This window comes from Sipha flava, unplaced genomic scaffold (genome assembly GCF_003268045.1).
Source record: "Sipha flava isolate LNK unplaced genomic scaffold, YSA_version1 176_pilon_pilon, whole genome shotgun sequence".
NCBI classification, from domain to species: Eukaryota; Metazoa; Arthropoda; class Insecta; order Hemiptera; family Aphididae; genus Sipha; species Sipha flava.
Genome location: NW_020272062.1, coordinates 1,429,120 through 1,444,067, shown reverse-complemented (window position 1 = coordinate 1,444,067; position 14,948 = coordinate 1,429,120). Strand labels below are relative to the sequence as shown.

General features: G+C 25.4%; 2 protein-coding genes across 2 annotated transcripts; both read left to right on the top strand.

Annotated features, from left to right (window-relative positions):
- The first annotated feature begins 299 nt into the window (after positions 1–299).
- LOC112680356 lies at positions 300–5,736 on the top strand. The gene is made up of 3 exons (XM_025550426.1): positions 300–472; positions 1,008–1,204; positions 5,611–5,736. Exons 1-3 carry the CDS (start codon positions 403–405, stop codon positions 5,674–5,676), a joined length of 333 nt encoding a protein of 110 aa, XP_025406211.1. The 5' UTR covers positions 300–402; the 3' UTR covers positions 5,677–5,736.
- A 1,932-nt stretch (positions 5,737–7,668) lies between these two features.
- Positions 7,669–13,607, top strand: LOC112680424 (leukocyte elastase inhibitor-like). Its single transcript, XM_025550506.1, has 8 exons — positions 7,669–7,750; positions 10,442–10,534; positions 11,614–11,805; positions 12,261–12,462; positions 12,572–12,780; positions 12,835–13,026; positions 13,196–13,340; positions 13,426–13,607. Exons 2-8 carry the CDS (start codon positions 10,472–10,474, stop codon positions 13,569–13,571), a joined length of 1,149 nt encoding a protein of 382 aa, XP_025406291.1. The 5' UTR covers positions 7,669–7,750; positions 10,442–10,471; the 3' UTR covers positions 13,572–13,607.
- Positions 13,608–14,948: the final 1,341 nt, after the last annotated feature.

Below are 14,948 nucleotides of genomic sequence, written 5' to 3'. Positions count from 1 at the left end.
TATCGTTAAAAGTTAATTTGGACATTCAGATTTAGTTAAAAATATATACGAGTATGTATACATTTAATAATGAAATATTAAAAACCGATAAGACTTTTTATTTTTCCAACAGCCATACGATACAGTTTATTATATCTACAATATCAGTGAATGTACATCCCTGTCAGATTTTATCTTATAAAATAACTACATGTATATAATATTCGACATCATACTTTATCACACTCATTAGTCGTGACTTGCATTTACTAGAGATTAATGGTTTTTCGAAATCTTCAAATCAATAATCAGTTATTTCGTTTCGTTTTTTCCATTTGATCTTAATTTTGACAATTTAAACATTGAAATATAATTTTGTACAATACTATAAAGCAAGAAAATATTGTCCAGAATTTATTAAAAATGATAATCGGAAAACGCATATTGTGTGGACCACAATTTTTCCAACGCTCACTAATGTTACGGACACCGCGTAAGTGAATTATGACTATAAACGGTCTTATAAGCTAATATATTATCAAAAAACAAATAAATAATCAAATACTCCATCTATATGTTGACATAAAAATAAAGTATGGTATTTAAATTTAGTAAACTAAGTGCAATTCTTAGTTACCAAGTTGTTTTTCTATTTAATTTAAAAATCAGTCTTTGTGGCACCACATTGGATCTTCTTTGGACAGTATTTTTTTTATCCTACGTCACTAAAAATATTACCGGACCACCAGAAAAAGGAGGGTAAAATATCGGAGCTCGATGAGTAGCAGGATATGATGTATTCAGATGTACTAACGAGTAGTCTTTAAAAAAAATAAAAACGTTCGTCAAGTTGTATACCTTTTCTTTTTGTAATTCCTTACTGAATTATGAAAATAAAAAAAGCTGATGCCTTTAAAAACTGCAACTTTTAATTACAATTATAGTATAATTTAATATCATTTGAAAAAAAAAAATTAAAAAATATTATATAACTTCAATTATTGTTATTCGTAATATTTTAATTACAGTTGCATTTTACGGTAAGAAAACCCAACAACCACATCCAGTGTGTCAATACTTTAATCCTGTAGAATACAAACACCTTACGATGGACGACATGCCTGTGCCGATCTGTAGTTGGAATGAATACCACGCAAAGAGAAATAGATCGTATAACGCAGTGTTCGCGTTTGGTTTGGTTTCGCTTATCGGATCAATTATATGTGTAAGTTTGACCAGTGTAGTTTTAGAAAAACAATCGTTGCACATCCCTCATAGTTCCATTATACCGAGCAGGCGCGGATTCAGGGGGGGGCTATGGGTGCTCGGGCACCCCCTGTCGCCTTGGCCACCAACAAAATAAATTTATATTATAAATTATGTTATTTCTTATTTTTCAAAATAAAAATAATAATAATAAATAATATCGGTTATTTCGTTATCGGAATTTAAATAATTTAATATCAGATATCAAAAATAGATTTTTAGGTCACGGACACGAAACGATTACAACATTTAATACCATTTTTCCTACTTGAAGATACAGATATCGAAAAAATTATTAAATCGGCCAAATTTTATATCGATGATCTAATTGGCTCGATAGAAGAGGTTAGAGGTGAAGTTACTTTGTGGAAACAATTTTGGAAATCCCAATTAGATAAACCTAAAACTGCTATAGAAGCTTTGACTCATGCATCTGAATTTTATCCTAATATAAAGGAATTGCTAAAAATTATTTACGTTATATACCAGTTACCACTTGCACCGCAGAAAGAATATTTTCCTCACTTCGACAAACAAAAACATATTTAAGATCAACAATAGGAGAGGATAGATTAAATGGACTTATGCTTCTTAATATTCATAGGGATATTAAAATTACTCCAGAGGAAGTTATTGAAGAATTCAATGAAAAACACCCAAGAAAATTACAGTTACAATATATGTAAGAAATTATTGTTATTTTTAAGTTTATATTTAATAAATACTGATGTATGAAAAAAAAGTTAGCACCAATAAATCAAATAGAAAATATTAATTTAAATAAATAGAAAGGTGTAACAATCTTTTTTTTTTTTTTGAGCACCCCCTGTCAAAATTTTCTGGATCCGCGCCTGATACCGAGGTTGGTACAATACCTTAATTATATTAATAAGTTATTAATTATTAGTTATTACAACCCGTATATTTCAAATAAATACATTTTAAAACGCACAAGGATTATATAAATTATTATAAGCGGAAAATCTGTTGGACCGCAGACGCGATCCTGGATGGTTATTTTTATTAATTTATTATATTTGGGTCGGAGGGAGCAAAAAAATCGAATAGTTTGAGTTAAAAATTTTTAAATTTAAATTGTATACCATTTTTTTTTTTTGTTTATTACAGTCGTTTTAAAATTCTAAAACTTATTTGGGATACTTCATCAATCAAGTTTATATTTTTCTAATATTAGTAATATTTTATTTAAACATAAGATTCTATAATTTATATAATATAGTGTTAATGTATAAAGCAATATAAATACGTATATATAAATCAGCTATTAGCACCCCAGACCACTATTCTGATAAATGGAACTTGGTTCTTAAGAAGAATTTATGTGGTCCAGCATTTATTTTTAACGTCATCACGTAGTACTAATATCAGATACTTATAATTTTTATAAATATTGTTATTGATCATAATTTTTTTCTTTTTATTAAGGAAAAAGCTTTGACATCCAAGTCATCTAGCCAACAACTTTACATATATTTACTTAATATTACATATATAAATATTTACACATTAGTAGTCTAAATTAGATTTGTAAGTTTAACGGCGTTGTAAACTTTGTAGATTGCATCAGTATTTGCTTTCTTGTTTTCTCTATGTTGGTTGGGTGGTTCAAGATACTTCGTTCTTCTTCGTAGTTTGAGCAATGTGGTGTGAGGTGTTCAATTTATAGTATATCATAATATTTGCAAACAGATTGTCTCTAGTGGGTAAAAAGGTAAGGATGAGTAAAGTGTATAATCTATTCGGATTCTTGTAATAATCGATGTTGTGCATTAGCTAAAATTATTCAGATAAATCTATCTAGATTCAAATTTTTATCCCATCTAGATAATTAATAAAACTGACATCTAATTTTTATCTAGATAAAAATTATAGCCATTTAGATAATTTACAAAGTGTAATCAGATATTGCTTGATCATGAATTTTGTGGTTCACTGAACCCGGCGGTCATCAAAACCGCACACTTACCGTTCATAACCGCACATTTTACATCGTTCAATACCGCACAAATTTATTTTATTGTTAAAAAGGGAAATTTGAAAGGTCGATAGTTCAAAATCGCACACATTTGGTTAACAGTTCCCCTTTCTCTCTGCACACTTTGCATGTATAGTTCACATTGCCGGTTTCGTATGAGTCCCACACAAAATCTTTTTTTTTATCCTGGGACCTTCTTGGGGTGATGTTACATAGAAGATCGGGAGATATTTTCGTTTTTAACTGTCCGAGCGAGCGAGTGACCCCGCTCGGTCTCGAGGTGCACTCATGTTATTTTAGATAAATGTATACGTAATTGATATATATATATATATAAATTTGTGCGATATTGAACGATTTAATTTGGCGAAAATATGTGGAATTAATATATAGAAATGTGCGATTATGAACGACACCCACTGAACCACCAAAAAGTTTGGGGTAAGTATCATTTTAATAGGTGAATACTTGGTTTTAGCATCTGGCAGCGGTAGGTAATATAAAATTGGTAATTTGATTAAAATCAGGTAAGTTTTTGTACCTAATATGACTTTTTAGTAGGTGGGTGGATAGTATTAACTATGCTTGAACTACTAACTGAAAAATTTCAAACCACCTATGTGTGTAATTTAATTAATAAGTAATAAATATTCTACAATATTATCATTCAATGCAAAATAATTAAATAAATAAATAAGAAATCTCATTTGAACTACTTTACTTGCAAAAGAATGGTTCTAAAATAACTGTATTCAGCATCTATTATTATTTATGAATTATGACGATTTTTTATGTATATATTAATAATTATTATATATGGGAGGGGGCTTTATTTATGATTTTATAACATGGTCCTATGGGCTATAAGATCAAATCTATTTTTTTTTAATAATATACCTAATGGCTATTAATACGCTGTATTCAATCGTTTTTAACCTTTCTCAAATGTTTATAGTATCTCTTAATTAGGTATTTAGGTATTTTTCGTTTTATATTTATTCGTAAATTTTAGGAGCTAAACATTTTAATAATCAACATATAAACTAAAAACTTCAGTATTTTAAAAATTTAAAATTTAATATTTTATTAAGAAACTATTATAGCTTAATACTTTAGTCGGGTGACACTACTGAGTGCCCTCCCCCATCTGTCATTCTCGATATGTAAATACTATAAAAATTATTTATTGTACTAAATTGTTGTATATATTGTAATTATATTTTAAATGAAAAAAAAAAGCTTAATACTTTAATTGTACATCATATTTACATTTGAATATGTGTAAATATAATTAAATTATCTAAAATAGTATAAATATAATAGAATACTAATTAAAATTTACAATAAACTAATAACACTAATGTGATAATGTAATATACAATTATTATCACAAAAGTTAAATAAATAATTAGGTGATGAAATAGAGATATTAAAATTATGGAACATAGCATTTTTGTGGTACAACGATAAGAAGACAAATTTGTTATTTCAAAGTTTCTTTAATTTTTTTTATATTTAATAAAAATTTATATATATTTATATATAGTTTTATATTTTAATAATAGATTTACATGTATGTCTATTATTTAATGAAAATTACAATAACACTATCGTTTCCGCAATAAAATTTTATCCACTTTGATGTGCCAATTACTAGAGTAGATTTTAAGTCTTCACCAAGTGTATGCAATTTCAAGTTTGATGATAGTGAAAATAAAGTTTTATTAAACCTAGTCGTGTAATCACGTGTCACTGTTCAAAAGACACTTTTTTTTTTTTTGTTGCAATATTCAGAATATATCTTTAAGAAAATATTATGTTATATTTAGTATGCTTAAGATAATGTTTAATTGTGTAACTATTCAATATTATGATAAAAATATAAATTTATTTTAATTTTCAATCATCGTTATAAATTTAAATTTTGAGATACCTAATATCTTATATTGTTATTTAGATAAAAATGATTTTATCTATCTATAATTAGATAATTTTTTATTAACTAAGCACAACATTGATAATAATAGCGTCTACTTTACGAGTTATGTTGGTGAAGGATTGCCATTTTTATATTTTTTAATTTGTTTTTAGGTATATTGTTCCATCAATAATTTCACACAGTACTTATTATACTAATTATAACTACACTTAATTCGTTCTTTTAGTATTTTAATGTCTTACGTAGAAGTGAAAAAATATAGATGTAAATAATCAACTTAAAACTGTCAGATAAGATAAATATTAAAAATATCAGTTATATTAGTTATATTGAAATGAAAATAATTTTATATTTTTAATAATATGTATACAAGTTAAAATTAAGTTTAATACCGAATGCATTTTTTTAATTTGTTATTATTTTTTTTTAGGTAAAAGAAACTATATTCTTTAATGCATTGCCGCCGCCTTATCCTTTTGATGAAGACACAGATTAAAATTTATGTTATTTAATGAAATGTAAAATTTATAATCACACAAATGTTTTTCTGAAAATAAAAAATAATTTACCAACAAAAAATTAAATAAAAAATTTAACTCATAGTTTATTGTTATAAAAATATTGATAGCTAATGTATATGAAAAATATAAATAATCACACAATGTATATATTATAATATTATAATCCATTATGAAACTATTTGTTCGTACTATGTTATTCTTTTTTAATAATGGCTAAGTATTGAATATGAACTTATCATCAACAATAAAATGTAATATATTTACCTACCAATGGACTATCATGTTATTCATATTATATAGGATAATAATTTCAATATAAATATTGAAAAAAAATGAACTGAAAAATTATATTGTTGGTTTTAAGTGTACCAACAATTAACACTAAATAAAAAGCAATATATATATAAATTGTGTTATTTCATAACAATTTGAAGGATCGATCTAGGAAGTGATAAAATATTAAATTAAATATTATAAATATAAAAAGTTATCTAATGACAAAAACGAGTAATTAAATGTATTATAATGGATTTTAAGGAAGATGGATCAAAGCATTTATTAAAAATTAATATTAGACGACTAAAAGTGGTCTCTAGGGGTAGAGAGAAAACCGTACTTTTATACTGACATCTTCGTAATCTATTCTGACTTTCAATCATTTTTTTGCAATATATGAGAACTAATATACATCAAGTAATAAGTGTTGCTCTTTCGGCTTTTATGAGGTTAACAAACTCTTAACCTTAAAAGTGTTATCGTGTTAATAATCAAAATAATACGTATCAAAGATTAATAAATACAAATAAAATAATCTACGGTTTTAGAATAATAATTTTAAAAGCTTTTATAATCATTAACCTATTAATTATAGGATAGACCGGCATGTTTTTCCGTTCGAAACATCTATCTCTTTAAATTTAAATTTTTGTTATTTTTCTTTTTTATAGAGTTAACATATAGGAGTTGAAAAATGTAATATAAAAATCGCATTTTTATCGCTAAACCGAATTAGAAAAATAACTTGTTAATTTTCTATCTCTAAAACAGAAATTTTATGAAATAATAATGATTATGCAAACTGTAACGTAAGCAATTACGTAGACATTTAATTCTGTATTTTTAATGTTGACGCGTCCATTACCAAAATTTCATTGTACAAAAGTTGAAATCAAATTAAAAATACATGCAAATAACACAAACAAACAAGAAGTGCAGAGAGAATGTATATATTTGGAAAAAACAAGAGGTAAGGATAATTTAAAAAATGATGAATATTTACTAATAGCAGGCTTATGCGCAGGATTCGTCCAAGAGGGAGGGGTTCAAAATGATTTATGTTATGTTAGATAAGAGGCAATAAAAAAAAATCACGTTGAAATATCCATAATCAAAAATATCAGGATCAAAAATCAATAATTGATTCAATTCAATTGAATTCAACAAATTTCTGAACTACTTGAATAGCTGACTTGTTAGTGAAAATGGGTTCTATCGATGGCTATACTTACAACGATAATTGACGGTAGGTGTAAAATGCATGAAAATTCAATAGAAAATTAGAACAATTATTATAAAAATAAACAACTCTGTCTACATTTTCAAGTTAGTTTAAGTTTATTAGAATGAGGACTAGGTATATGTAGTATAAATATACGTAAAAAGATCCTCAATGGGGTGGTTATATCTCCCCTCTTGTACATGTGCCTGTCAAATGAATATATTTTTGGACCAATGTAATATATGATAGGTACACGAATCAACAACTACAGAATAAACGTTATTTAAAATACAACGCTCTTTGCGCATAACATGATCATTGAGTTCTGACCTGAATTGATTACAATTTTATAACATTAAACTGATATTGAACTGCAATTATTGTAATCATGCGCTCTATCTACGTTAATTGAATATAATTGATAATATGGCTTTTTCAAAAGATTTAGTTATAAATAATATGGTCAATGTTTTAGTTTGCTTGCAGTCCATGTTTCGTGTTCTTAATGGAATGAACGCCGGTTTAACGATTTTATATACTTTCTGTTCAAGGTAAGATTATCATTATGACAATACTTTAATTAATTAATATTAATCGTTAAATTAAAATAAATCCTTCTTTTTTTTTCAATTTCGTTAAATAATTCAAAATTTGAAGTTAAAATAATTTTGGTAGCCAAATGTATATGAAAAAAATGAATGCGTGTTTGAAATATAGTATTGTAATCAGGGGCGTAACGTGCACTGTAAGCACTCCTTACACTTTAAAAAAATAAAAAATAAAAAGTTAGTAATCTTATTTTGTCTTATATATATAATAATGTAATAATAAATATATAAATGAATTCCTATTTCCTTAGTCCCATCACGCGTGAACGGCTGGACTGATTTCGCTAGTTCTTTTTTTGTTGTTTTTGAAAAAATTAAGAAAATTGTGTTGTTATAATTACTGAGATCTAATTTTAACATAGCTCCGATCTCTATCTTTCATGTGACATATCTACATGAAAAATATTGATTTTTTTTTTTTTTATTTTAAAGAAATAACAAGTAGTGTAGAGACTATCGGGATATTTTTTTATATTTTTTATTTTAAAGAAATAACAAGTAGTGTAGAGACTATCGGGATATTTTTTTATATTTTTTATTTTAACGTCAAAATTGTAAAGTTATTAATTTACTAATTCATTAGGTACATGTATTTAAATTTTAGGAATTCATATGATCAGATATTTATTGATTTTTAAAATATTTTTTACTTTCAAGCTTACAAATAAATAAACCTTGGTCATAATCTCGAAAAATTAAACAAATTATTAGTATAATAATATTGATAAAATAAAATAAAACAAACTTAATGTTATTTTAAATTGACTTTTCTTGCTTTTAGTAAAACAAAACTCTCTATAAATTTATCTATGTGTAATTCTTCAGTGATTTCACTTTCAGTAGAAAGATTGACTAATCGGTTTTGAGATGTATTTGATCGCAAATAAGTTTTTAATATTTTAAGTTTTGTGAAACTCCTCTCGACTGTTGCAGCAGTTACAAGTTAAGTCGATATAATTCTTAATATCACATAAGTATTGAGGTATAGTTCAATCACTTAATTTCAATATATGTACTCAAACACTGATTTTGGATAGCGATATAAATAAAAGAATATACGAGTCAACTTTGAATATGCCGCTCCTAAATTAAAGTGCCGCTCTAGGAAAGTGTCTAGCTCGCCTATACTTTGAGCCGGCTCTGATTATAACTCTATATTAGCTGACTAACTTTGGTTTTAAGGATAAAGAAAAATGCATGTTTTAATATAATTTACGTGACCAATTCTGACGTTCAATAATTTTTCTTTCAACATAAGAGAACTAATCTAAGTCAGTGATACCCGTTCAGCTTGCATGCAATCAACAAACTTATAATCTAACGTGTTTTCTTGTTCGTGATCAAAATAATACTCATCTATAGATGATTCTTATAAGAGCAATAATTACGTATAAAATAATTAACAGTTTTTAAATAATATTCATAAATAAATTTTCATGTAATTATTGATATATTCATTATAATAATGTAAAATCCTAAGAAATATTAAAAATTAATTTTAACTAAATATAAAAACTATTATATAATATATTATTAAAATGTATTTATATTATAAATACATTTTGATAATTTAATAAATTGAATAGTTCGTACTTTTTTATAAATGATACTTTAGAATAAATCGTTTAACTAAAGTTAATTAGTAATTAAGTATCTTTTATTTCTTGTATTTATAAAGGTCATATAAATGATTTGTACAATATATATTCGTCATTATAATACTATAAAAAAAAAAAAATGTTTTTTATTTTCATTGTCAAAATGAAAAAAAAAGTAATTTTCAGAAAATTTTTGGAATTTTGAAATAGCAATATTTTTTTTTAATTCAGAAGGATGGTCTTACATGTTTCCCAATAAAAATACTATTTAGTATTTATTTAAATATTAATTTTTGTTTTAATATAATTTTATGTTATAGATGTCATAAAAATCGTAATATTAAATTTAAATTTTCAGCTTTTAACCGACTTAGAAAAATAATGTAGGATTTTTTTTATTTCTAAAAGAGCCGTTTAGGAAACAATAATTGGTATGAAAATTGTACTTACCCCAGGCTCGAAATTACATAGTGTGTTAATTCACACATCGCTAAAGATTCATACAAAAGTTAAAATACATAACAACTACACAGCGAAACTGTAGGGCTGAAAAGAGTGTATTATACAGAAATAAAAACAACAATAACAATAATAAAAATAAATAACAATTTTTATAGTTGTATTATATAATACATATTAGATAAATAAAAGTATATTAAAAAAAATGTATAAAATATATTGTTTTTCATCAGAATTATTCAAATTTGAAGTGATAAGATGAATAACAATTCCACTTTCAATTTTTATTAAAACAGATATCAACAAGTCAAATAATTCTGTAATTAAAATACTAATTAGTTATTTAATTGGAGAATAATATTTATTAATAGAGTCGAATAACCGAATTCAACCTGCGTAAGAGGAATATAAAATTTACAAATCACATAATGGTTGAGTTTTTATCTGAATTAATTACAATTTTATAACATTTTATAGTTTTTATAGCAATCGCGTGATATTATATGAATATTATAGATAACGCAAAAAAATAGATATTATAGATATAATATAATTATTATTTTTGATATACTTGCAGTTCGAGTCGTTCAAACCTAAAAATTCAATCATGGCATCCATACCGTCAGACGAAAATATCGGTTTGACACAATTTTCATACTCTCTGTTCACGGTAAGATTATTGTTATTCCGACATAATACATAAATTGCATTCATAATGACGTTGAATTAAATAAAATACTATTTTTTTTAAATTTGCATACAAATTTGAGTACGTGGTCAAGAAGAATATGTTCATTCTAAATTAGACATTTTCTTCTATTAAAAATGTTTCTAGTAAAAATCTATAGTATAAGTTTTATTTATATGATACTTAATTTGGTTATAATTGCCCTTTTAAAATAATTATTACTTCATTAATATTCCATTTAAAAAATAAAATTGAACTAGGATATAATTTTTCAAGTTATAAAAATTAATAGTCATGATTCACAAGCAATAACTTATTATTTAATTGTTAAAGTCCAATGTGTAGTTTTACTATCATCACGACCGGTATTTTCATAATACAAAATTGTCCGCTGTTTATAATATTTATTATCTAATACATATATTGTTACGTGTTTTTTAACTTTGCTGCTATGGTGTAACGGTTTAGTGAGTATAATGAACTTGGAACAACAATTAAAAGGGTTCCTGACATTTCTGAGAATCCCATGAACAATTATGAGACTTGAAAACTCGTGTTGTTATTTTAGTATAACAAAATGTTATTTATTGTTATAAAGTTCCATTAAAATACTTCTAAATACACCTGTAAGCCTGAACAAGAAAGTCAAATTACATATTAATCGTATTAATAATTTTTTCTAATAATTAACGCCTAATATTACATTATGTATGTATGTTTGATATGTTCAGCACATAACTAAATAAAATAATAATACAAGTAATGACAGGTTAGACATATTTGTGATAAAGATATATTTATTAAAACTGTTTTTTAACTAGGATAAAACTGAACTTAAATCAATGTATTTTTTGTAATTATTTTTGTTTGAGTTCATATGTTCAGTTTTGTCGCTGCTTATCTCAATTTCAGATTATAACGTACGAAAAATTTGCTGGTAAAAAGGTTTATTATTACTTGAGCGGTTCACCGTGAAACAATATTGTTATATCTACTTATGTCTTACATATAATACTATATAAGTATAATATAATTGTTTCCTTATTTATTTTCCTCCCTAGGAATTGGCAACTTTCCAGGATGGTAATTTGTTCGCATCCCCTTACAGTATTCAATTGCTCTTGTTGCTTCTGGCCTTCGGATCTAAGGGCAATACCAGTAAAAGTCTCATGCCAGCGTTGCGCATAAGCAAAGAAAATCTTAAAAAAATAAATAATTCTTCCAACCTACACGAGGCACTCTTTAACATACAAGTATGTTACAATGCATTAACAGTAATTTTTATAAATTAAGTTGTATCATATACAAAGCTCATGTATAATTCATGATCGTACAATATTGAAAATTGTTAGTTTATCGTGATAACGATTCAAAAACATTAATTTATGTATTATCTTTATACATAATATACATATGTTGAATAAAATTATCATATAAATTAATATAACTATCGAATTTAAATGATTCGTATTCTAATGAATATTATTATCATTATGATTAAAGTTCATCGTTTATAATATTCGAACATAATTTTCAATATAATACGTATGTAATAATACGATTATGGTCATACAATAAAACATCCCCTTAAAAAATTATACAACTGATGTAATGTAATAAAATAATTTTCACTATTAATGACCATTAATCATTGTATAAACAAATACATTAGTTTTGGAAGTTTTAAAGTTGAAATAATTATTTATAGGACACAGAGTTTTTAAACATTGCCAATGGAATTTTCGTGGACGAAGCATTTCCATTAAATAAAGAATTTGAAAATATTGGTCGTAATTATTTGAATTCCGAAGTAAAAAATGTTGATTTCTTCGGTAACTTTTCTGCCTCAGGATTTAACGCGTGGACCAGTAATTTCACCAACGGAAAAATTACAAAACTTATTAAAACGGGTAATTATACAATAAGGAACGAATTTATCATGTGACTTATTAAAATAATAGAATTGTCGAATTTATAGACAAAAATTAGTAATAAATCCATTATTAAATCTGTTTGTAGATACATTTCCACAGGAAACCATGTTAGTTCTAACGTCGATCGTCAATTTTAAAAACGATTGGGAAAAAGAGTTCGTGGAATCCAAAATGGGAAGGTTTTGCCTTTCATCAACGAATCATATCCAAGCCAATATGATGCATCTAACTGAATATTTCCCATACTACAAGGACGAAAAAAATAAATTTGCTGCCATCGAACTTCCGTACAATGTATTACATTTACTAATACCAAAGGTATATTTTACTAATCAAGCCGTGCAATAGGGAGGTGACTTCCAGATGCTTGTTGTGCTACCAGATGTGATGGACGGAATTATAGCTTTAGAACAATCGTTTCTGAGAGATCCAACAAATTTCAATGCCCTCCTCGGCAAACTGGAAACACATAAAGTAGTATTGACTCTACCAAAGTTTAAATTTGAATCGGATTTGGATCTCGAGACTGCCATAAGAAACGTAAATATATACCTAGATAAAAATGGTGTTTTTAAATGTTTATGTATTACATATGTGCTTACAATTTTACTTCATAAATTTAATTATAGCATGACTGTAATTTTCATTTCCTTATATTTCTAATTATTATTTTCTATTTTCGTACGTAACAAATTTGTTTTTTTTACAGTTATGTTGTGTTGACATATTCACGTCACATGCTGAGTTATCTGGGATATATTTGAACGGACCGCGTAACCTAAAAGTCAGCGAAATCGTACATAAGTCCTTCATAGAAGTTAATGAAAAAGGTACCGAAGCTTTCAGAGTTACTGGTAAGAATACTTGTTTACTAGCCAATACAATATATTGATGGAATTATTTATTTTTTTTCTATGAATGATTTATATAATTTAATAGGTGCCGCCAATGTAACTGAAGTATCAAATCCCCCATCGAATAACACCAATACTGTTAACTTCAAGGCGTGTCATCCATTCTTATTTTTCATAAAACAAAATAGTAAAATCATTTTTATGGGTAGATTGGCCAACCCGAATGCTTAAATTTATAATAAATGATATCATAACATATATACTAAATACTTTATTTTTAATTTTTATACAGAATATTATTATAAATTATTATGTAATAATTTATTTATTGTTATCAAGTAACTGTAATTAATTTGGCTGAAATAAATAAAATAAATTATATTCTTAATTTTTAAACTATTATATTATATTATATTATTTTATAATGTCTATTCAAAACCAAGTAGGTACAAGGTATTGATTATTATTACCATTATAATTATGATCATGTTAAAATAGCCAAAAGTTATTGATTCAACAATAAATATCTGTAAATGTAGATTACCTACATAGAATAGGAATATCTTATAAAAAAAATAATCTAAAAAATTGCTTAGTTTTTTTTATATCTATCATCAATGTACTTATAATAAGAACTTTTATATTTTATTTTAAATATTCAATGCTATCTGTCTCGTCATCGAAACCTGTTTTTTCATATTTATTTTTATCTCTGTATTGAGTTTTATGTGCAGAAGTCAATCTTTTTATTGTTTTACATAATAAAATAAAGTGTTCTAGACAGGTCGCTTGGGTGAGCGTGTATAAACAGAGGTGTGTTGTCATATTATGTTTGAAATCACAACCGAAAACCATTTTTTACACGATTCAATGAATAAAAACGCAATTTAAATTGAAAAATGTAAAACAGCAATGAATTAATATAGTTTTATTTATAAATATTACTATCCCTTTTCTAGTAAAATAATTAAATTAAAATAATTGATCTAAAAATAATAACTCTAGAATTTATTATATTTTATTATTATTTATTTTAGACTATTATTTATAGGTTTATGGATGTATTTTAATTTCTACAAATGTGATATTAATTTGATAATAACAACACTTTTTACATACCAAACTAAACTCAACTAAACAACTAAACTCCTAACGACCCTAACTTTACATTGTAAAACTATTTTAAGGTTACGATTTGGTATCCACACTTGTGGCATTTATTTTAATTGTATTGAGTTATTATTATTCTATATTTATTAGTTATTAGTTATTATTATTCTAATCGAATTATTGGATGCGTTAACAGAGGATGGTCAAATTTAAACCCAGTTCGTAAATAATATTACGACGGCATTTTTTTTTTTTTATCGCTACATCAAGACGAATATAATTTTTAAGCAGTAACCACACGATTAAATTTATTGATATGGTTTTGGAAAATAATACTCAGTAAAATATGTAAATCTATAGTTTTATACATACGAATTATATTTAACTCGAATTAATTATAAAAATTACAAATTACAATTAGTTAAGAAGTTTTAATATAGGAGTAATATTATAATAGTCAAAATATATGTACGTACACGGGTATTGGTATCTAAAATT

What these genes read in the sequence shown, in the direction of transcription:
- LOC112680424 (XM_025550506.1), top strand. Translation starts at nt 10,472, where the DNA reads ATGGCATCCATACCGTCAGACGAAAATATCGGTTTGACACAATTTTCA. An exon ending in CCATCGAACTTCCGTACAAT is followed by an intron (nt 12,781 to 12,834) that starts GTATTACATTTA and finishes GCCGTGCAATAG; the next exon opens with GGAGGTGACTTCCAGATGCT. An exon ending in TCGAGACTGCCATAAGAAAC is followed by an intron (nt 13,027 to 13,195) that starts GTAAATATATAC and finishes TTTTTTTTACAG; the next exon opens with TTATGTTGTGTTGACATATT.
- LOC112680356 (XM_025550426.1), top strand. Translation starts at nt 403, where the DNA reads ATGATAATCGGAAAACGCATATTGTGTGGACCACAATTTTTCCAACGC. An exon ending in ACTAATGTTACGGACACCGC is followed by an intron (nt 473 to 1,007) that starts GTAAGTGAATTA and finishes TTTTAATTACAG; the next exon opens with TTGCATTTTACGGTAAGAAA. An exon ending in TTATCGGATCAATTATATGT is followed by an intron (nt 1,205 to 5,610) that starts GTAAGTTTGACC and finishes ATTTTTTTTTAG; the next exon opens with GTAAAAGAAACTATATTCTT.